Below are 21489 nucleotides of genomic sequence, written 5' to 3'. Positions count from 1 at the left end.
AGGGGGAGCACTTTTAAAACTGACACACAAGTCAGTTTGAAAAATCCCTCCTTTTTGGGACCACCCTCATTTAGATAGATTTCACCACCAGGGGTGCAACTGAGACATTCTCTATTAGATGCAATTGTTTTTCCGTATTGGGACCATGATTTATGTCATCACTTGTTCACCGCTCCTCATATGGAAGGTACTTTTCCTTGTTGATGTCTCAAGAAGGGTACAAATACAAGAACACACACACACACACTGGTTATTATTTGGAATGGGGACCAAGTTTTTGATCATCACTTGTGGGGACCACCCTTTCTACAGCTTGTGGAGGCATAACAATTTAAAAAAAAAAGAAGAAAAAGACTTCAAATTAAATATGACATCATCCTCACTACAGCTGTCCTCTTATAGGAAGTTTCACCACTTAAATGTTAAAGCAAGTCCTGCATCTTCTGTGACATTACTGAAAACTGCGATTTAGCAGTAATGAAGTTGTCTGCAACTCCAACTACCATATATAGAAGGATGGACAATTCTGAATGTGAATCATACTTTAAGGTAATCATTTTTTTATAATCATGCTGTATGAAAATGTCATCCTAAGGAACACTAAACCAGATATTGTTTTTGGAAAAATATATTAGTTTTGCTACAGCTGCTGTGCAAATGTCTCACACTCAAACTAACCAGTAAACATGTTTTAAGGGCCAAAGCTTAGGCATCACTTGAGGCATCTTCAGAATGGATCTGACTATCATTTAAAAAGGTTTCCCTTTAGGGGACCTGTTTTTTTGTCCCCATACCGTCAGAGGTCCCCTAAAGGTGACTGTGTAAACAAAGCGATGTCCCCATTAAGTAAGCATTGCCAGAACGAACACAGACACGCACGCACTTGTCTCCCCATCCTTGTGTGGACATACACTTGACAAACCACCCTTTCTGTGAGGACCTTTTGACTTGTGAGGACATTTGCCTGGCCCTCACAACTACAGAAGTAAACATTTTATTTTATTTTGTGTTTTGCATTCTGAAGTGAGGTTGCAACTCTCTACTCCCATCTAGTGCCAGATATATTTTTTTCATCATTCTAGCTATAGTGGAAAGGGGGGCCCTCACAACCTACTAACCAAACTTGGGTCCACACAAAGTAGGCAAGACATGTATGTGTGCCATACTTGCCAACCCTCCCGTTTTTACCGGGAGACTCCCGGTATTCAGCGCCTCTCCCGATAACCTCCCGGCAGAAATTTTCTCCCGACAAACTCCCGGTATTCAGCCGGAGCTGGAGGCCACGCCCCCTCCAGCTCAATGCGGACCTGAGTGGGGACAGCCTGTTCTCACGTCCGCTTTCCCACAATATAAACAGCTTGCCTGCCCAATGACGTCATAACTGTAGAATGATGAAGGGCGAGTTCTTGGTTTCTTATGTGGGTTTATTGTTAGGCAGTTTCATTAACGTCCTCCCAGCGCGGTAACAACACACGACAACAGCAGTCACGTTTAGTCTACCGTAAATCAGTTCTTCTGCCGTAAACAGCAATGTTGTGACACTCTTAAACAGGACAATACTGCCATCTACTGGATAGCCTCCAGAACACTGAAATTCAAGTATTTATTTTATTTATATGTATAATAAAATAAATATATATACATATATATATATAGCTAGAATTCACTGAAAGTCAAGTATTTCATATATATATATATATATATATATATATATATATATATATATATATATATATATATATATATATATATATATATATATATATATATATATATATATGTAATACTTGAGTTGGTGAATTCTAGCTTAAATATATTCCCCTCTTAACCACGCCCCCCCACCTCCCGGTATCGGAGGTCTCAAGGTTGGCAAGTATGATGTGCGCACACACACACACACACACACCACACACACACACACAGGGTCGGAAGAGTATTTCGACTCCTTTAAGTTTGTCACTTTTTGTTTCATTGCAGCCATTTGCTAAAATCATAAAAGTTCATTTTATTTCTCATGAACGTACACTCCGCACCCCATCTTGACAGAAAAAAACCCGAAATGTATACATTTTTGCAAATGTACTATAAAACTCAAAAATCACTTAAGTATTCAGAGCCTTTGCTCAGTACTTAGTTGATGCACCTTTGGCAGCAATGACACCTCAAGTCTTTTGGAATACGATGCCACAAGTTTGGCGCACCTCTCTTTGGGCACTTTCTCTCTTTCCTCTTTCCAGCACCTCTCAAGCTCATATGGCTTCTTGAGACATTTACGTGCGTCCTCTCATGATGGACGTCTGCATGGGTTCTAGTGACGATACGAGAATCTGGTAAGCAGGGGCTATTCTTTTCAAATAATTTTGAAGGGAGCGCTTTTAAGTCGTTGTCAAAAACATCCGGATGAGCTCGCAAAAACAGGCGATTAAAGTTCATCGTGTTTGTAAGTGAACTCCCTGGAGGATATGAAGCCGTCTTTGTTCTCGTCTTCCTTGGCGAAAATGTCCGCCACCATGTTCTCGTGCACGGTGTCGTTGGGAGGGTAGCCGTGCCGCTCAAACTCCTTCCTCAGGTATTCTTTCACCTGCAGGGGGGTAACTGTGTCAGTTAAAAGTTGCTGGACAGCTCATTAGGTACACTGAGTCGAGGTGTAATAATGCTTATTTCTGAGTAACACTGTCTTAGTAGGCTTGTATTTTGCTGTGGTGTACAACTACACTAAGTTTGCTTCGATTATCTCATATACAAGTAAACTATTTTTATTTTGTAGAGGCAGTATTTACATATAAAACTCCAGCATTATTGTCAGCATGTGTATTTATTAAATACTACATCCGTCAAAGTGCACTATTATATCTAGTGTTCTAAAAGTGTGCATAATATTACAAGAGAACTGCAAGTTTATTTGCTTTAAATGCCCTAATAGACTAAATTGACTCCTTAAGGATGATATAACACACATGCATCAAAGTCAAGGCCCGCCACATCATTTAACGCGGCCCGCAAATAATGTCCGTCAATTAAGTATTTTATCTTTTCTTACTATTCTTTTTTTTTTTTTACAGAAAAAATACATGTACTGCATGCAATTGCATATATTGTTTTATTTAATATTATCAAATCATGTAACACATATTATATTATCATAAATTATATTTTTCTTAGAATAATAATAGACAAACATGAATCTGTAATATTATTATTGTTCATTTTTGTTGAGCAATATTAGTTACATTTGTATGAATTTAGGTTGGAAAGTAGTTATATCGGTTATACTAATTAACTATTAGTTTCATATGTCCTAATAATGTAACAAATATATTCTCATACAACTTTTAAAAATAAAAAATAAATACTCAAACATAAGTCTGTAATATTAATATTGTTCATTTCAGTAATGTAATGTTAGTTACATTTGTATGAATTTAGGTTGGAACGTAATTACCGTATTTTTCGGAGTATAAATCGCTCCGGAGTATAAGTCGCACCGGCCAAAAATGCATAATAAAGAAGGAAAAAACATATAGAAGTCGCACTGGAGTATAAGTCGCATTTTTGGGGGAAATGTATTTGATAAAAGCCAACACCAAGAATAGACATTTGAAAGGCAATTTAAAATAAATAAAGAATAGTGAACAACAGGCTGAATAGGTGTATGTTATATGAGGCATAAATAACCAACTGAGAACGTGCCTGGTATGTTAACGTAACATATTATGGTAAGAGTCATTCAAATAACTATAACATATAGAACATGCTATACGTTTACCAAACAATCTGTCACTCCTAATCGCTAAATTCCATGAAATCTTATACGTCTAGTCTCTTACGTGAATGAGCTAAATAATATTATTTGATATTTTACGGTAATGTGTTAATAATTTCACACATAAGTCGCTCCTGAGTATAAGTTGCACCCCCGGCCAAACTATGAAAAAAACTGCGACTTATAGTCCGAAAAATACGGTATATCTGTAATAATAATGAACTATTAGTTTCAGGTTTCCGAATAATGTAGCAAATATGATATTATCATACAACTTTTTTTGTTAAAATAACAATAAATATCTGATTGAATTATGGTTTCAAAACAAGTTATCCATTAAATTGTACATTGTTAAAATAACAGTAGATTTTACGGTTAAAAAAACAACTTGCCAGTCACTAGAATGTTACAGTTAGAAAACAACTTCATTAACAGATAAACACAATAAAAACAAGCAGCATACATTTTATTGTAAAAAAAAAAAAAAAAGGCCGCTGTGTTGCCAGAATTATACCAGGAAAAAACGGTGGTACTAGTTTTTCTATTCTACGAAAAAATTCTGGCAACTGAGCTGCCACTCTACAGATTTTTTTTTAACGGAGTACGTAAACCATATATATAATGATCAAATATATAAGCAATTGTGTAATATCATTATGTGAGTCCTTAGACATTTATATTAATTTATTGGTCACTGTTTCAAGTGGCCCTCAGGGAATACGAGTTTGACACCCCTGCTGACATTATTCAGTCATATGTGGAGCTGACCTGCCTTTACAGGTCAGTAGAAGGAATAGAAATAAGGTAAAACATAAGTAGTGGAGAAGAAGTACACATACTATACAGTTCTATACAATTACGTAGAATAGTACAAATGCCCAGCAGTGCACGGACAGCTTTGCAAAGACAACAGGCTTCGCCGCTCATCAGAAAATACATTTCAGGTGTTATCGAGATGGGAGCTGTAAGTTTTATCGTTTTGTTTTTCTAAAACAGATAGGCTAAGCTTGCATGACGTTCAAATGCGACTGCAATGTCGCTCACAATGCTATGCTAGTGTCGCTAACGTTTGTTTCCTCCTGCCTTACTACTTAACACCACCTTCAAATACGTGATATATGGTGTTACGTTGGACAGGAGTATGATGTAGGGTTGTACCAAAATATATTTTGATACTTCTTGATACTTTACTAAATAAAGGGGACCACAAAAAATGGCATTATTGGGTTTATTTTAACAAAAATTCTTACGGTACATGAAACATATGTTTCTTATTGTAATCAAAGAACAATTTTGTCCTTAAATAAAATAGTGAACATACAAGACAACTTGTCTTTTAGTAGTAAGTAAACAAACAAAGGCTCCTAAGTAGTCTGCTGAGATATGAGGTAACATATTGTGTCATTTATCATTCTATTATTTTGTCAACATTATGAACAACAAACTGTAAAAGTTGATTATTAATCTACTTGTTCATTTACTGTTAATATCTGCTTATTTTCTGTTACATGTTCTATCTACACTTCTGTTAATATGTAATAATCACTTATTCTTCTGTTGTTTGGATACTTTACATTAGTTTTGGATAGAGATGTCCGATAACGGCTTTTTTGCCGATATCCGATATTCCGATATCGTCCAACTCTTAATTAACGATTCCGATATCAACCGATACCGATATATACAGTCGTTGAGGTGGGCGGGGTTTGGTGGTAGCGGGGGGTGTATATTGTAGCGTCCCGGAAGAGTTAGTGCTGCAAGGGGTTCTGGGTATTTGTTCTGTTGTGTTTATGTTGTGTTACGGTGCGGATGTTCTCCTGAATTGTGTTTGTCATTCTTGTTTGGTGTGGGTTCACAGTGTGGCGCATATTTGTAACAGTGTTTAAGTTGTTTATACGGTCACCCTCAGTGTGACCTGTTTGGCTGTTGACCAAGTATGCCTTGCATTCACTTGTGTGTGTGAAAAGCCGTAGATGTCATGTGATTGGACCGGCACGCAAAGGCAGTGCAATACAACGGTGCTGCTTTTGTTTTGAAAATCGTTATTTGTATTACTTCCGTGTGGACGTATGCGTGATTGTGAGTGAATGTGAACAACTGCAATTACAAAATAAAGTTGAAAAAACATCTATGTCGTGCGCGCAATACAACTGTGCTGCTTTTATTTTGAAAAGTATTATTTATGGGCGTGTGTCCGTGTGTAACCTGCGAGTGAAGGTGCACATGCAGCGACAAGTGATGCACGGTTTACACCCGAGACGCCAAAAAGAGAAAAGTTGATGAGGAATGCCGTGTTTTCAACAACACATGAACTGCAAAGCAACGTTCCCTCTAAGGTGCGTGCCTGCGCAATTGCGCACTGCTCAAGCGTCCGCTGCGCGCAGCAAGTATATGCCGCGCACCAAATCAAATCCCATCTGAATTCTAAACAAAATAAACATATTTATTCTATGGAATTTTGCAATGCAACTTTGAGTGACAGTGACAACAAGCGGCCCTAACGGTGTTCGTCAACACCGTTCAATTGAACACCGTTCAATTATTGTAACGTCTATCGAGATGCTTCGAGGACAGGAATTATATCGATCACTTTATTGAACAAAACTGTTTATATTCGGACATAACCACACCAAAAACATGAGTAAAACAATTCTATCTCGAAAAACTAGTCATTTTCTGCCGTACAAACCAGGCCAAAACCAACTTGTCATCTGTCACCAACACGCATAGCACTAAACCACTGGTGCGTTTAAGGCCACACAAAAAGTCGGACAACTCAAACACCACGCAAAGTTACACTATGACTCCTCAGTCATACGTGTGCTTATTTTACTGTCATTTATTATTAATGTTAATTTATATATATTAGTCATGGAATGCTGTTACACACACTATGTTGAAGTATTACTATTATTATTATTATTATTATTATTTATCTTACGGTATATATCAAAAATAATATTGAGCAAAATTTAATTGAAATATTGTCGATGTGGCCCTCCAGCAGTGCTCGGGTAGCTCATGCGGCCCCCGGTAAAAATTAATTGCCCACCCCTGGTTTAATGTGTTTAAGTGGTTATGCGTATGCAGTTTTATGTCAAGTTTGTTCTCTTAAAATCTTTTTGAATAGAAATTTGAAACAGTTTAAAATGATCACTAATGTCCGTTAGCATGCCAATGGTAAAATCCATTGCATGTTAGCATCAAGCTAGCATCATAAGCGCAAACTTTATTACTTTATGGTTTCAGTTGCTTAGGCCAGTTCATCCATCCATCCATCTTCAACCACTTATCCGGAGTCGGGTCGCGGGGACAACAGCTCCAGCAGAGACCCCCAGACTTCCCTCTCCAGAGCAACATTAGCGACTTCCTCCTGGGGAATCCCGAAGCGTTCCCAGGCCAGAGAGGAGATGTAATCCCCCCCATCTGGTCCTTGGCCAGTTCATACCAGGCTGTATTGTTGATTTTACATGTTTTTGGCATTTCACGTGTATATTAATGTACTTTATTTTATGTGCTTAGTTTTGCAGTAATTTCATTTGGAGGCAATCTGTAAACGACCGCAACATGGAAGTTTTGTTGAGTGTTTAAAAAAAAAAAAAAATTCTATTAATTATCGTTGTATTTTTTGTCTATAATTTAAAGGAAATGTTGAAAGGTTTACCTACAAGCATTCAGGCAGGGCAGAAAAAAATATGTGAATATTTAATAAGATTTGCCCTCAAATGTACGCATGTAGCTTTTAAAAACAATACATGCATTACAGCCAATTATGCTAATTATATGACATTGGCATTTTCTTCTTTGGGAAACACTGTTTATCTAAAATAGTTGACAAGCAACCCTTCACCTCAGTTTTGGAAAGCCTCCAGTCGTCGTTCAGGTCCATCTCCTGGAAGGACTCGTGCGACCTGGGCCCGTTTCTGATCTCCAGCAGCTCGACCATGAAGATCAGAGTGCTTTCAGGAGGGATTTTACCTGATAAGGTGAGAAAGAAATAGCTCAAAACAAACAAAAAAAAGGGTGTCATGATATGACTTGAGAGTGTTTTACTTGAAAAAATATTGTGAATGTTAGTCATAAAATGTTATTGTTGAGCAAGCTTACCAGGAAAAAGGCTTAGTAGTTCACATGCTCCACGGTAAGAAAGAAATCAGAGTGGGAGCCCTAAAGAGGCGTTCAGAACAGAACAGATTTACATGCAAGACAGAAAAGTACAATAAGAAGTCCATAACATGCATTAAGGAATTGATCGTGGCAAAATAACAGCCATCACATCTTAAAAATAAGTTGTTTTTTTACATGAAGAAAAATAAAGGTAATGTATGAATGTCCATGATGTATAGCAGGGGTGCCCACACTTTTTCTGCAGGCGAGCTACTTTTCAGTTAACCAAGTCGAGGGGGTCTACCTCATTCATATATATAATTTATATTTATTTATTTAAGAAAGAGACATTTTTGTTAACAAGTTAAAAGGTGTTTAATGATAATACAAGCATGTTTAATTCCTTTCTTTCATGAAGACAAGAATGCAAGTTGGTGTATTACCTGATTCTGATGACTTGCATTGATTGGAATCAGACAGTAGTGCTTGCTGATAACGTCCGCATTTTTGAATGGAGGATGTTAGAATAATTGTTTCTAAGTTATCACAAAAACTTTGTTACATTGAGTGCCTGGTGAGAAGCAAAAGCTGTCTTTGAAACCTACCAAGAAGAAGGCTTGTAAAACTCCACTGTGTAGGGTGGGAAGCAAAATGAAGGTGTTCTGCTTTCTTTCATGTATTGTAATCAACAGAAAGATATTGTTTTAACCCAAGGACTACAAAGCGGAGAGAAGGCAGGATCTGCCCAAGTTCCAGACGACCTCTTTTTGAACCTCCTTTTTGAACTGTTTTACGAACCTCTTTTACGACCTTTTCTGTGAACTGTTTACGACCTTTTCTTTTGAACTGTTGTAATCAAAGGCGATGGCTGTTTACGACCTCGTCCCTTAGAAGCAGCTGTTGTCATGTGGTCAGAGAAAGTCCAAATAAAGGGAGAGGCGTACAATCTTTTGGCAGAGCGTAATGACACTGTACGAGGGCACAGATGTCCAAGCGTCTCTCCTCAAATTGAGCCAAATTTAATTCTGTCTTTGTTTAATTCCAGTGTTTCCCACACATTCATTTATTTGTGGCGGCCCGCCACGAAAGAATTAAGGCTGCCACAAAAAAAAAAATTGTTTTTAAATTTATTTATTTTTTGTCCTGTCCAGATTCTCAGGCAAATCATATAGTAGATGTAGATGCCCATATCGGCTGTTCAGATTTACTTTACAAAAGAGAAGTGTAGGATCAAGATTTTTGGAGCTCTTTGTTCAGTGGATCAGATGTTTGATGAAGCTTTGTGTCTATCTACCACCACTACTGTTTTCTGTTTATTTGTTACTGACTGTGGCAGGACACCTCTGCTTGTTTCACTTTATGTTGCTGGTAAATAATATGGTTGTAGTAGTAGGCAAAAGTTAAATTATTTAGTATGCACTAATTAAAAGGGGCAGAGCTTTAAGAGACATTTTAGCTTTTATATTTTTATAAGATATATTTTTTGTAAGAACCACAATTAATACATATATTTCAGTGAATAACTTATTGTTCAAATCTGTATATAAATATGTACATAAAGTGTTGTAATGATATTGTAAAATGGATGGATGGATGGATGGATGGATGGATGGATGGACGTTTAAAACAAAACTGTTATTATTAATTAGTAAGTATACATTTTTTGAGCCTTTTTAGAGAAAATCATATCATTGTAGTAAATTATGCAAATTACTCGATGATGTCATGGTGACCACGCCCCCACCGCCACAGGTATCTTGGCAGTTTATGGGAAACACTGAATTCTTTGCATCTTGTCTCGTTTAATAGATGTCATCAGTATTTGAACCTAACAGAGGAGAACAAAGTTTTCCTTTCTGTCCAATACCACATGAAAGTGGTTGGTTTTTGGCATCTTATTTGTCCAGCTTCCATACTCCTTTTTATACACTTTACAAGAAATACATTGGAGACAAACTGCATAGCTTGCTAGCTTGCGCATGCTAGCTTTATGAGACTCTTATTTTGTTAGCGCAGCCAGGATGAAGCAGGGCTTTTATTGTGAAGACAAAAACTGTGCAGTTGGTCTTTAGAGTTTTGACGGCGGGTACGGCGCGAGAGTCTGTTGAAATAAAAAGTGTTTCTCGCCTTCCTGTCGGTCATTTTTTCTTAATAATGATCTCGCAGCAGCCAGCGTCATCTCACAAGATCCTCAGGTGACTTGAATGTCAATCAAGTGACGAAAGTGATGTCTTAGTGACGATTGATGATCGCTAATGTTTAGGTCTATTTTTTTAATGCCTGGCTGGCGATCGACTGACACACCCTCCGCGATCGACCGGTAGCAATGGGCACCCCTGTCGTATACAGACTATCATTTACGTACTATTGGCCATAATATGTTTGAAAAACATCTCAATTTCATAAAAATGTTCAATGATTAATAAAAAAATACAAAAAGGCATCGGAATCGCCTGTTAGCAGCGCTACAGCTAGTCGAGTTGGAGCCCGGCAAAAGTAAGTAGAGAAAGTTATTTCAAGTTGTCGTAATTAAGTTATCGTCATTAATACATTCTTTGTTCAAACTTGTGGAAACTACCCTCATTTTGACATTACAACTAGAGATGTCGGATAATGGCTTTTTTGCTGATATCCGATATTCCGATATTGTCCAAATCTTAATTCCCGATTCCGATATCAACCGATGCCGATATATACAGTCGCGGAATTAACACATTATTATGCCTAATTTTGTTGTGATGCCCCGCTGGATGCATTAAACAATGTAACAAGGTTTTCCAAAATAAATCAACTCAAGTTATGGGAAAAAAGTGCCAACATGGCACTGCCATATTTATTATTGAAGTCACAAAGTGCATTATTTTTTTTAACATGCCTCAAAACAGCAGCATGGAATTTGGGATTTGCATGAGGAGGTAGAGGTGGGTGGGGTTGGGAGGGGCCGGGGGGGTAGGGGGCAGCGGGGGGTGTATATTGTTGCGTCCCGGAAGAGTTAGTGCTGCAAGGGGTTCTGGGTATTTGTTCTGTTGTGTTTATGTTGTGTTACGGTGCGGATGTTCTCCCGAAATGTGTTTGTCATTCTTGTTTGGTGTGGGTTCACAGTGTGGCGCATATTTGTAACAGTGTTGAAGTTGTTTATACGGCCACCCTCAGTGTGACCTGTATGGCTGTTGACCCAGTATGCCTTGCCTTCACTTGTGTGTGTGAAAAGCCGTAGTTATTATGTGATTGGGCTGGCAGGCAAATGCAGTGCCTTTAAGGCACGCCCCCTATATTGTTGTCTGGGTGGAAATCGGGAGAAATTCGGGAGAATGGTTGCCCCGGGAGATTTTCGGGAGGGGCACTGAAATTCGGGAGTCTCCTGGGAAAATCGGGAGGGTTGGCAAGTATGACTGGGAGACGCAACTGCTCTGTACTTCTACAGTGGCGTTTTAAAAAGTCATACATTTTACTTTTTGAAACCGATACCGATAATTTCCGATATTACATTTTAAAGCATTTATCGGCCGATATTATCGGACATCTCTAATTACAACAACATCTAACTTTACGCCGTGTGCGTTGTCAAACGACCGTTTGGATATCTCTGTGTGGGAGAGTCCAAAAATGTGATAAAAAAAAATACTTCAATGTAGACTTGAAATTGTCGGTATGTATGAATGCGAGAGTGATTGTCCATAATGAACGTGCCCTGCCATTAGCCATGCTCATCTTTGTTAGCTGGTCCATTGTGCGTCAGCATTAAGCTAACGACATTAGCGCCAGCCTTCATCCTGCATAATTGTACTACTTTTTTCAGTTTATGTGTGAGTTTTAAAGCGTATGTTTAGCCTTTAGAATGAAAATATATGCATCATTGCCAGCCCAAATGAATCATGACATCATTAATATGATGACGTGTCATACTGAAAACGCCCCCACGGCACATGGAGAGTGGCAATGTGTGGGAAACTTTGTACGGTATTGTGTAGAGCAGCACCGTTGCCTTCTTTCCCAAAAGCGAGGGCAGGAGGTATGGTCAGCTTCCTCTTCTCTCCAGCACACATGCTCTGCAGGCCTTTGTCCCAGCCTGCGACGGCCTCCCTGATGCCCAACGTGAACCACATGGCGTGTTTGTCGCCATCAGCAGAGTTAGCGCGACTGGTGGACACACACAGACAAACATGTGATATTGGAAACTCTTCTGGCCTCTTCTACGCCGATGCTCGGAAAACTCTTGCGCAGCATGACACAATTACAAAGTAAAGAATAGTGGCAAGTCGATCCACAGACGGATCCCGATTCTTATTCATCCCCATTCTAAATAAATTCGTAATTTTCAAAAATACATTTAAATTTTTTTTATAAATTTAAAACATTTTTCTTTTCTATAACAATCAATTTAAAAAAGAGAAAGTTTTTAGTCCATTTCCGTGCATCCAAAAGGAGCTTTCCTAACCTCTAACCTGTTTTGAAAAAGTTTAATTATAATTATTATACCAAATACCATATTTTCCGGACCACTGCCGATGAATGGGCTATTTTTGGTCTTTTTTCATATATAAAGGCGCACCGGATTATAGGGCGCATTAAAAGGAGTCATATTATTATTAGAGATGTCCGGTAATGGCTTTTTTGCCAATATCCGATATTGTTCAACTCTTAATTATCGATATCAACCGATACCGATATATACAGTCATGGAATAACACATTATTATGCCTAATTTTGTTGTGATGCCCCGCTGGATGCATTAAACAATGTAACAAGGTTTTCCAAAATAAATCAACTCAAGTTATGGAAAAAAAATGCCAACATGGCACTGCCATATTTATTATTGAAGTCACAAAGTGCATTCTTTTTTTTAACATGCCTCAAAACAGCAGCTTGGGATTTGGGACATGCTCTCCCTGAGAGAGCATGAGGAGGTTGAGGTGGGCGGGGTGCAGGGTTTTTAGGGGGTAGCGGGGGTGTATATTGTAGCATCCCGGAAGAGTTAGTGCTGCAAGGTGTTCTGGGTATTTGTTCTGTTGTGTTTATGTTGTGTTACGGTGCGGATGTTCTCCCGAAAAGTGTTTGTCATTCTTGTTTGGTGTGGGTTCACAGTGTGGCGCATATTTGTAACAGTGTTAAAGTTGTTTATACGGCCACCCTCAGTGTGACCTGTATGGCTGTTGATCAAGTACGCCTTGCATTCACTTGTGTGTTTGAAAAGCCGTAGATATTATATGACTGAGCTGACACGCAAAGGCAGTGCCTTTAAGGTTTATTGGCGCTCTTTACTTCTCCCTACATCCGTGTACACAGCGGCGTTTTAAAAAGTCATAAATTTTAGTTTTTGAAACAGATACCAATAATTTTGAAACCGATACCGACAATTTCCGATATTACATTTTAAAGCATTTATCGGCCGATAATATCGGCAGTCCGATATTATCGGACATCCCTAATTATTATTATTTATTTCTAAATTGAAAACACTTCCTTGTGGTCTACATAACATGTAATGGTGGTTCTTTGGTCAAAATGTTGCACTGATGTTTTACAGATCATCTTCAAGTCGCTTTCTGACAGTTGCTGCCGGATGGGCCGTTTTGTGGGCGGTCTTATATACGCGGCTCACCTTCGACAAGGTCTCCTCCCCGTCATCTTTGTTGTACCGCTGTAGCGTGCAAGGACGGGAGTGGTAGTAGTGTCAAAAGATGGAGCTTATCGACTACGGGGTCGGCACGGATTACAAAGGCGGACTCGCGCAATTTTTCAGGATTTATGCAGAGCCTAAAAAACAGATCAGCAAGTACCAGAAGGTAAAAAATTTTTTTTAAAAAAAGAGTTGTTTTTGCATAATATTGTGAAACAAAACGCCAGATAATATGTTTTACCTTATAGCTTACCAAAGTCGGACTAAAACATTTTGATAGGTTTTTGAGCGCCGTGTGTAATGTTCTATATTTTCAATGGAACGTATAAAATGTTGGTGTTGTTTACTTGAGTCACATTGCCATCATATTGCAGTCTATGTGTATCTCTTATGCTTGACTGTCATCTACTGGTCACACTTATCATTACACCATGTACCAAATAAAATTGCTTCGAGGTCGGTAAGCAAAACCAGAATTATTCCGTACATTAGGCGCACCGAGTTATAAGGCGCACTGCCGAGTTTTGAGAAAAAAAAAGATTTTAAGTGCGCTTTCAATAATTATCTCAGGATTTAGACTTTTGTTTTTCATCATTTCGACATTTAATTATGACTTATTTTGTTTTTGGTGGCGGAAACGGGCTTCCAAATTTGTCTGATTTTGGAGTTTAAAAAAGACGGAAATGTCAGTTTATTTTGAGAAAATTACGATAAACAAATTCGTTGGAAGGGTCCACAGAAAAACTTTAAATGTTGTGACGAGAGATGTCCGATGATGTTTTTTTTTGCCGATATTCGATATTATCCAACTCTTAATTACCGATTCCGATATCAACCGATACGATATATACAGTCGTGGAATTAACACATTATTATGCCTAATTTTGTTGTGATGCCCCGCTGGATGCATTAAACAATGTAACAAGGTTTTCCAAACTAAATCAACTCAAGTTATGGAAAAAAATGCCAACATGGCACTGCCATATTTATTATTGAAGTCACAAAGTGCATTTTTTTTTTTTTTTAACATCCCTCAAAACAGCAGCTTGGAATTTGGGACATGCTCTCCCTGAGAGAGCATGAGGAGGTTGAGGTGGGCGGGGTTGGGGGTAGGGGGTAGCGGGGGGTGTATATTGTAGCGTACCGGAAGAGTTAGTGCTGCAAGGGGTTCTTGGTATTTGTTGTGTTGTGTTTATGTTGTGTTACGGTGAGGACGTTCTCCCGTAATGTGTTTGTCATTCTTGTTTGGTGTGGGTTCACAGTGTGGCGCATATTTGTAACAGTGTTTAAGTTGTTTATACGGGCACCCTCAGTGTGACCTGTATGGCTGTTGACCAAGTATGCATTGCATTCACTTGTGTGTGTGAAAAGCCGTAGATATTATGTGATTGAGCCGTCACGCAAAGGCAGTGCCTTGAAGACACGCCCCCAATATTGTTGTCTGGGTGGAAATCGGGAGAAATTCGGGGGAATGGTTGCCCCGGGAAATTTTCGGGAGAGGTACTGAAATTCGGGAGTCTCCTGGGAAAATCGGGAGGGTTGGCAAGTATGACTGGGAGATGCAACTGCTCTGTACTTCTCCCTACGTCCGTGTACCGCTCCGTACAGCGGCGTTTTAAAAAGTCATACATTTTACTTTTTGAAACCGATACCGATAATTTCCGATATTACAATTTAAAGCATTTATCGGCCGATAATATCGGACTGCCGATATTATCGGACATCTCTAGTTGTGACCATGCACCTCATGTGGTGAGAATAAGAATGTTGGTGATTAAATAACAAAACCCTCTAAAAGACATTGGGACATTTCACACGACGCAAGTGTTTTTGTTCACCTCACCTGTCATGAAACAAGGTTCCATTCTCAAAGTATACTTGATGGTGGACGAGCAGCATGTCTCCATATTTGGACTGCCGGCGACACAGGAAAGGTTTGTGCAGAACTTCTATCTTCACCTCCGCTTCGGCCAGCGTTCCGCCGTAGACAGCCGCCATGAGGGCGCAACAGAGCCAGCTCAACACCAACAGCAGCATGGCGTCTTATTACCGAACACCGGACTCAAAACGGGCTGTGTAAAAATAAAGTAAACGTGTTATGTTCAGTAGTTTAAAAGCGCGTACACGTTTTCTACGTGGCAGTGACGCGCCATGTTACGTTCTGTTACCGGAAGTGTTCCTCCTGTCTGATTGGTTGCTTTCTTGGGGTGGGCGGTTCGAGAGGATTTTTTTTTTGTTCAAAACTTTATTTCAGTAACAAAATACTACAAAACAAACACCGTCTTTAGAGTAAGGGAAATCCACATTTTCCCATCCGACTAGTGATTTGAAATCAATCATAACATCTTGGAAAATGGTTAAAAATAAAAAAGGTCCTTAAATTATTGTCGGCATTGGAGAAATTTAAATTGTTTAAGGTACCCCCCCCCTTTTTTTGTTTGTTTTGTAAATGTATTTTTGTTTGTTTGTAGAACTTTATTTCAACAACTATATGATACAAAACAAACGCTATCTTAATCAGGATGGGTCATGTCAATAATATGGATAGCATTTTAAAAAGTTGATTGATTGAGACTTTTATTAGTAGATTGCACAGTACAGTACATATTCCGTACAATTGACCACTAAATGGTAACACCCGAATACGTTTTTCAACTTGTTTAAGTCGGGGTCCACGTTAATCAATTCATGGTATTATTAGTTTTATTGTTAAAAAACAGTATTAGTATTATAAAATAGTTTTCATCTATTTATTGTGTGAATGTTTTAAATATATAGTATAGTATTCTAATCATTATTCCGCCTTATTTCTTCCTCGCACATTTTTATCAGATTCAAAACATTCCACCATCAACACATTCTGGACATTTAAACAGAGAATTTTCCAGGATCCAAAAATGTATGTTTTTCCTGAAATTCCTGCTTTTCAAAACTGATGTTTCTACCGTTCTTTCTTTCGACGACTTCTCACACATTTTTAACCCATTTTAACCATTCTGGCATTAAAACATTTAACTACCGTATTTTTCGGACTAGAAGTCGCAGTTTTTTTCACAGCTTGGGAGCGACTTATGTGTGAAATGATTAACACATTACCGTAAAATATCAAATAATATTATTTAGCTCATTCACATAAGAGACTAGACGTATAAGATTTCATCGGATCTAGCAATTAGGAGTGACAGATTGTTTGGTAAACGTATAGCATGTTCTATATGTTACAGTTATTTGAATGACTCTTACCATAATATGTTATGTTAACATACCAGGCACGTTCTCAGTTGGTTATTTATGCGTCAAATAACGTACACTTATTCAGCCTGTTGTTCACTATTCTTTATTTATTTTAAATTGCCTTTCAAATGTCTATTCTTGGTGTTGGATTTTATCAAATACATTTCCCCCAAAAATGCGACTTATACTCCAGTGCGACTGATATATGTTTTTGTTCCCTTCTTTATTATGCATTTTCGGCCGGTGCGACTTATACTCCGAAGCGATTTATACTCAGAAAAATGCGGTAATTCAGGATATTCAGGTTAGCTATTTTTTATGCCCCATTTCTCACTTTTCCGTAACAATTATTCTCTATTAAAAAGTATCACTACTTACACATTTCTTAACCAATCTAATGTTTAATTTATTTTCGTACTATTGTAAGTCAATTGCTAGCATGCTAGCTTTTTTAGCAGGTATACATTTCCAATCTAATATTTTGGTCCTTTGATGCACGCTATGTGTTAACATGCTAGCTCTTTTAGGTCATTTTGCAGGTTTGTGCCTAACAGTCGTATTTTGTTTGTTATTTGACGCTATCAAGCCGGCGTGCTAACTGTTAGCATTTTAGTTTCTACCAAAATTGCCATTTTCTACTTTATTTCACTCGTTCAACTAAATAGAGAAACTAATTTTCCATTCATTTACAACAAAAAGTGCAATATGTTAGGAACGTATTCAAATTTTGATAATGGTTTACATTTAACAAAACAAACATTTAATATCTCATACATGTTATTTATTGTGACACTGACATTAGCTACATATGTCAGTGGCTGTATAATTTTTTACTAATTTACATAAAATTAATGTCTTTAAAATAGATCTCTTACTTGTCTCCTCAGACTAGTGCGAGAATAGCTAATAGCTAGCCTGCTAACACTAGCAGGTTAGCGACTTTAGCAGGTATACACCTCAAACTCCATGTTTTGGTACTTTTGATGCACGCTCTCTGTTAAGCAGGCCAGCTCTTTCAGGTCATTTTGCAGGTTTGCCCCAAACAGTCATATTTGTTTTGTATTTTGACGCCATCTAGTCAGCGTGGTAACTGTTAGCATTTCAGTTCGTCTTTTCAACATTCACACACCATTTCTACTGAAATTGCATTTTCTACTTTATTTCACTTGTTCGACTAAATAGAGAAACTCATCTTCCATACATTTACTATGGAGAGTAAAATATGTATTCAAATTTTGATAACGGTTTGCATTTAACAAAAAAAAACATTCGATATCTCATACGTGTTGACGTGGACAATAGCTAAATAAATCAGTGGCTCTAGAATCTTGTACACATTTACTGCAGAGTTAAAAAAAAAGGAAAAAAGTAACTCTTTCTAAAAAAAAGTTACTTTCTTCAGGACGTTTATATTTAGTATATAAACGTCCTGAAGAAAGTTGGCCATGCTTCCTCAGATTAAGGCTAGCATAAGTCGGGGAAGTTAGGATGCTTCGTACTACTGTCGTGTTTCCACTGCACTGCGTGTTGTTTAGTGACGTTTCATGTCTTTTGGGGCTTGCTGGCCACCGTAACTTTGTGTCAAGTTTCACAAATTTCTGTTTTTGTCTGCATTGTTCATATTGTTACATTATTGATATTGCCATGCTATTTACAAAGTGTACATTATAATAAATGTCGGACAAATTAAAGGCAAAATCTGGAAATGGTAAAAAAAAAAAAAAAAAAAAGTTAAATAAAATGGGTATCTGTATCGCTAACCTGTATTTGATTGGTATCGTATTGACGCCGACAATTGTGCTGCGTGCAGGAAAAGGAGAGCAACTTTAATGATGTGCTGTGGTCGTGTTTTGTCATGCTACTTTTTTGTTGCAAACATTTCTTCTGAAAGTTGATTAAATGCACACACTCGCATGCACTCATGCGCATTACACTTTGTCAATAAACGCTTTGTGGAGATTCCAAACATCCAGTGTCAGTACCCTCAGTGGTTATAAAAGGAGTCGGCCTATATCTGCGAGAACAGTGTTTCCCCACAATCCTTTGCCCTGCAAGGAGCCGATCCCTGAGGCCAGCCAAATAATGATCCAAAAACTGAACCCTGCGCTTCGCCTGGCAGCACAGAGCAGGTTGGAGAAGACTCGTCTTCCTGCTACCGGTCCGTCAAGTCACTTTTTTTGCGGGGAGGAGTCCCCCGTGAGCGAGCAAAAGACAAGTTTCACGGAAGACAACGAGCTCAGGTGAAGAACTTGCAGCCGGTGGAGTCGATGAGGCAGGACTCGGTGCAGGTCAGCTGACCAAAGGACCTGCAAGAGACGCAGGCCGAGGTCAGCTGCAAGTGCATTTTATGTTTTTATTGAATGATCCGCGATAATAAACACGTTTGTCAGTTGGTGCTGCTCTGACATTTTTATAATCATCTTTGGAGGTGTGCAACTGAATTTCCCATCGCAAGAACAAACTTTGGATTGTTAAACAATCGCAATTATAAAATAATAACAGTATGATGTCAATTCATAGAGATACTTTTATTTTGTAGTATTTTTACATAAATTAACTCAAACAAAATACACTATTTTTAATTATTCACTTTGGTCAAAATGTAGCATAGGTGATGTTTTAAAGATCATCTTTAAGCCGCTTTCTGACAGTCGCTTCAGGATGCGCCGTTTTGTGGGCGGTCTTAATTACGTGGCTCACCTTCGGCAGCGTCTTTTCTCCATCATTTTTGTTGTAGCGGTGTAGCGTGCAAGGACGGGGGTGGAAGAAGTGTCAAAAGACGGAGCTAACTGTTTTAATGACATTCAGACTTTACTTCACTCAATAACGGAGCAGCAGCTCCTCATCCGTGGCTCACTAGTGCAATAACAACGCCGGAAATGTGTCCCGTGAAAAACCGTCCGACCGGAACTCTGAAGTTCCTTGGGTGAATAATGTAAACTCACTACACCGGTATGTTTTAGCGGTTTCATGGCGAGTTTACTGACAGATATAAGTAAGAACTTTACACTACTTTATATTAGAAATGGCAACAGCGGAGGATGAATGTTCCATAACAAGAAGATAGAGAATAAGAAGAAGCTTATCGACGACAGACTACAAAGGCGGAAGCGCGCACATTTTCAGGACTTATGCAGATCCCAAATACAGATCAGCAGGTACCAGAAGGTAAGAAATATTGCTTTTGCATAATATTGCAAAACAAAACGCCAGATACACACACCATAATAATACTTGTATGTTGAAGCACAGTACAATCCATCAAGCGGTGCGGCTTCATAGCTTACCAAAGTAGTACTAAAACATTGATAGATTTTTGAGCGCCGTGTGTGATGTTCTATATTTTCAATGGAACATATAAAATGTTTGTGTTGTTTACTTGAGTCATATTGCAGTCTACACGTACCTCTTATGTGTGACTGCCATCATATTGCAGTCTACACGTATCTTTTACGTGTGACTGCCATCATATAGCAGTCTACACGTATCTCTTATGTGTGACTGCCATCTACTGGTCACACTTGTCATTTCACCATGTACCACTTAAAATAGCTTCAAGGTCGGTAAGCACAACCAGAATGATTCCGTACATTAGGCGCACCGGGTTATAAGGTGCACTGTCGAGTTTTGAGAAAAGGATTTTAAGTGCGCCGTATAGTCTGAAAAATACAGTAACTAATACTTAAAAAAAAAAAAAAAATTTAATTGGATAAATATGTGATAATGTGCCAGTACTGTATTTGAATAAATTAACAAATATACACTGTACAAAAATTCGATAGATACATAAAAAAAAAAAATGCTCAGAAACTAGAATTTTACCGTAAGATCGACACTGGTTTTTACACCGAATTAGTGTAAATTTAAAAACAGTGCCACTGAAAATTCTGGCAACTCAACTCCAAGGCTTTTCCTGTAAAATCCGCAGTTGTTGTTTTTACAGTGCCTTACTGTAAAAGGAAAAACGCTACCACTTTTATTTTGACGGTAAAACTCTGGCTGACAGTTTTATTTTTAACGTAAAATCTACTGTCGTTTTTACAATAAATGGAAACACGGCACCAGTTATTTTGACAATAACATTCTGGAGCTGCACATTTTGTGTTGTAAAATCTACAGTTGCTGCTTTTACAGCACATTACTGTGAAAGGACAAATGGTAGCGCTTTTATTTTGACAGTAAAAGTCTGGCGACTGAGCTATCATTAAATCTAGTGACTTGTTTCTACAGTGTAGGAAAGGTGATGGCAGTTAGCCACGGAGTAAAAAGGGTTTATTTGTTGTTTGAGGCGCGGTGGCCATTGTATCCATCCATCCATCCATCCATTTTCTACCGCTTGTCCCTTTCGGGGTCGCGGGGGGTGCTGGAGCCTATCTCAGCTGCATTTGGGCGGAAGGTGGGGTACACCCTGGACAAGTCGCCACCTCATCGCAGGGCCAACACAGATAGACAGACAACATTCACACTCACATTCACACACTAGGGACAATTTAGTGTTGCCAATCAACCTATCCCCAGGTGCATGTCTATGGAGGTGGGAGGAAGCCGGAGTACCCGGAGGGAACCCACCCAGTTACGGGGAGAACATGCAAACTCCACACAGAAAGATCCCGAGCCCGGGATTGAACTCAGGACCTTCGTATGCACTAACCCCTGTGCCACCGTGGTGGCCATTGTATTTGAACTAAATGTTTTATGATGAAGTCTGCAGATGTTTGAGTGAGGTGTGTGATAGCAGGAGATGTTGCGAGAAGCCATCTTACCC

General features: G+C 38.6%; 2 protein-coding genes across 2 annotated transcripts in view; both read right to left on the bottom strand.

Moving 5' to 3' along the window:
* Window positions 1–1912: 1912 nt before the first annotated feature.
* Window positions 1913–15613, bottom strand: LOC133635558 (peptidyl-prolyl cis-trans isomerase FKBP14-like). The gene is made up of 4 exons (XM_062028766.1): window positions 15334–15613; window positions 11850–12010; window positions 7614–7741; window positions 1913–2581 (listed from the first exon to the last, which is right to left on the bottom strand). Exons 1-4 carry the CDS (start codon window positions 15525–15527, stop codon window positions 2423–2425), a joined length of 642 nt encoding a protein of 213 aa, XP_061884750.1. The 5' UTR covers window positions 15528–15613; the 3' UTR covers window positions 1913–2422.
* A 944-nt stretch (window positions 15614–16557) lies between these two features.
* The window catches only part of LOC133636383 (acetylcholinesterase collagenic tail peptide-like), a 23897-nt gene continuing 18965 nt past the window's right edge, over window positions 16558–21489 (bottom strand). Inside the window, exons 17-18 of the mRNA XM_062030375.1 lie at window positions 21488–21489; window positions 16558–19030 (exon numbers count right to left, since the gene is read on the bottom strand). The exon at window positions 21488–21489 is cut by the window's right edge and continues 101 nt beyond it. Of these exons, the coding sequence (XP_061886359.1) occupies window positions 18961–19030; window positions 21488–21489 (72 nt within the window). The 3' untranslated portion in view covers window positions 16558–18960. The remainder of the gene's footprint in view (window positions 19031–21487) is intronic.

The sequence above is a fragment of the Entelurus aequoreus genome, linkage group LG20 (genome assembly GCF_033978785.1).
Source record: "Entelurus aequoreus isolate RoL-2023_Sb linkage group LG20, RoL_Eaeq_v1.1, whole genome shotgun sequence".
In the NCBI taxonomy this organism is placed as follows: domain Eukaryota; kingdom Metazoa; phylum Chordata; class Actinopteri; order Syngnathiformes; family Syngnathidae; genus Entelurus; species Entelurus aequoreus.
Note: the sequence above shows the minus strand (reverse complement) of the source record. Positions and strands in the feature narration are given on the sequence as shown.

Excerpts from the sequence above, each read along its gene's own strand:
- LOC133635558 (XM_062028766.1), bottom strand. The coding sequence starts at position 15,527 with ATGCTGCTGTTGGTGTTGAGCTGGCTCTGTTGCGCCCTCATGGCGGCT. Across the intron at positions 12,011-15,333 it reads GGAACCTTGTTTCATGACAG|TCGCGCTAACTCTGCTGATG; the intron begins GTGAGGTGAACA and ends TGTGTCCACCAG. Across the intron at positions 2,582-7,613 it reads GGAGGCTTTCCAAAACTGAG|GTGAAAGAATACCTGAGGAA; the intron begins GTGAAGGGTTGC and ends ACCCCCCTGCAG.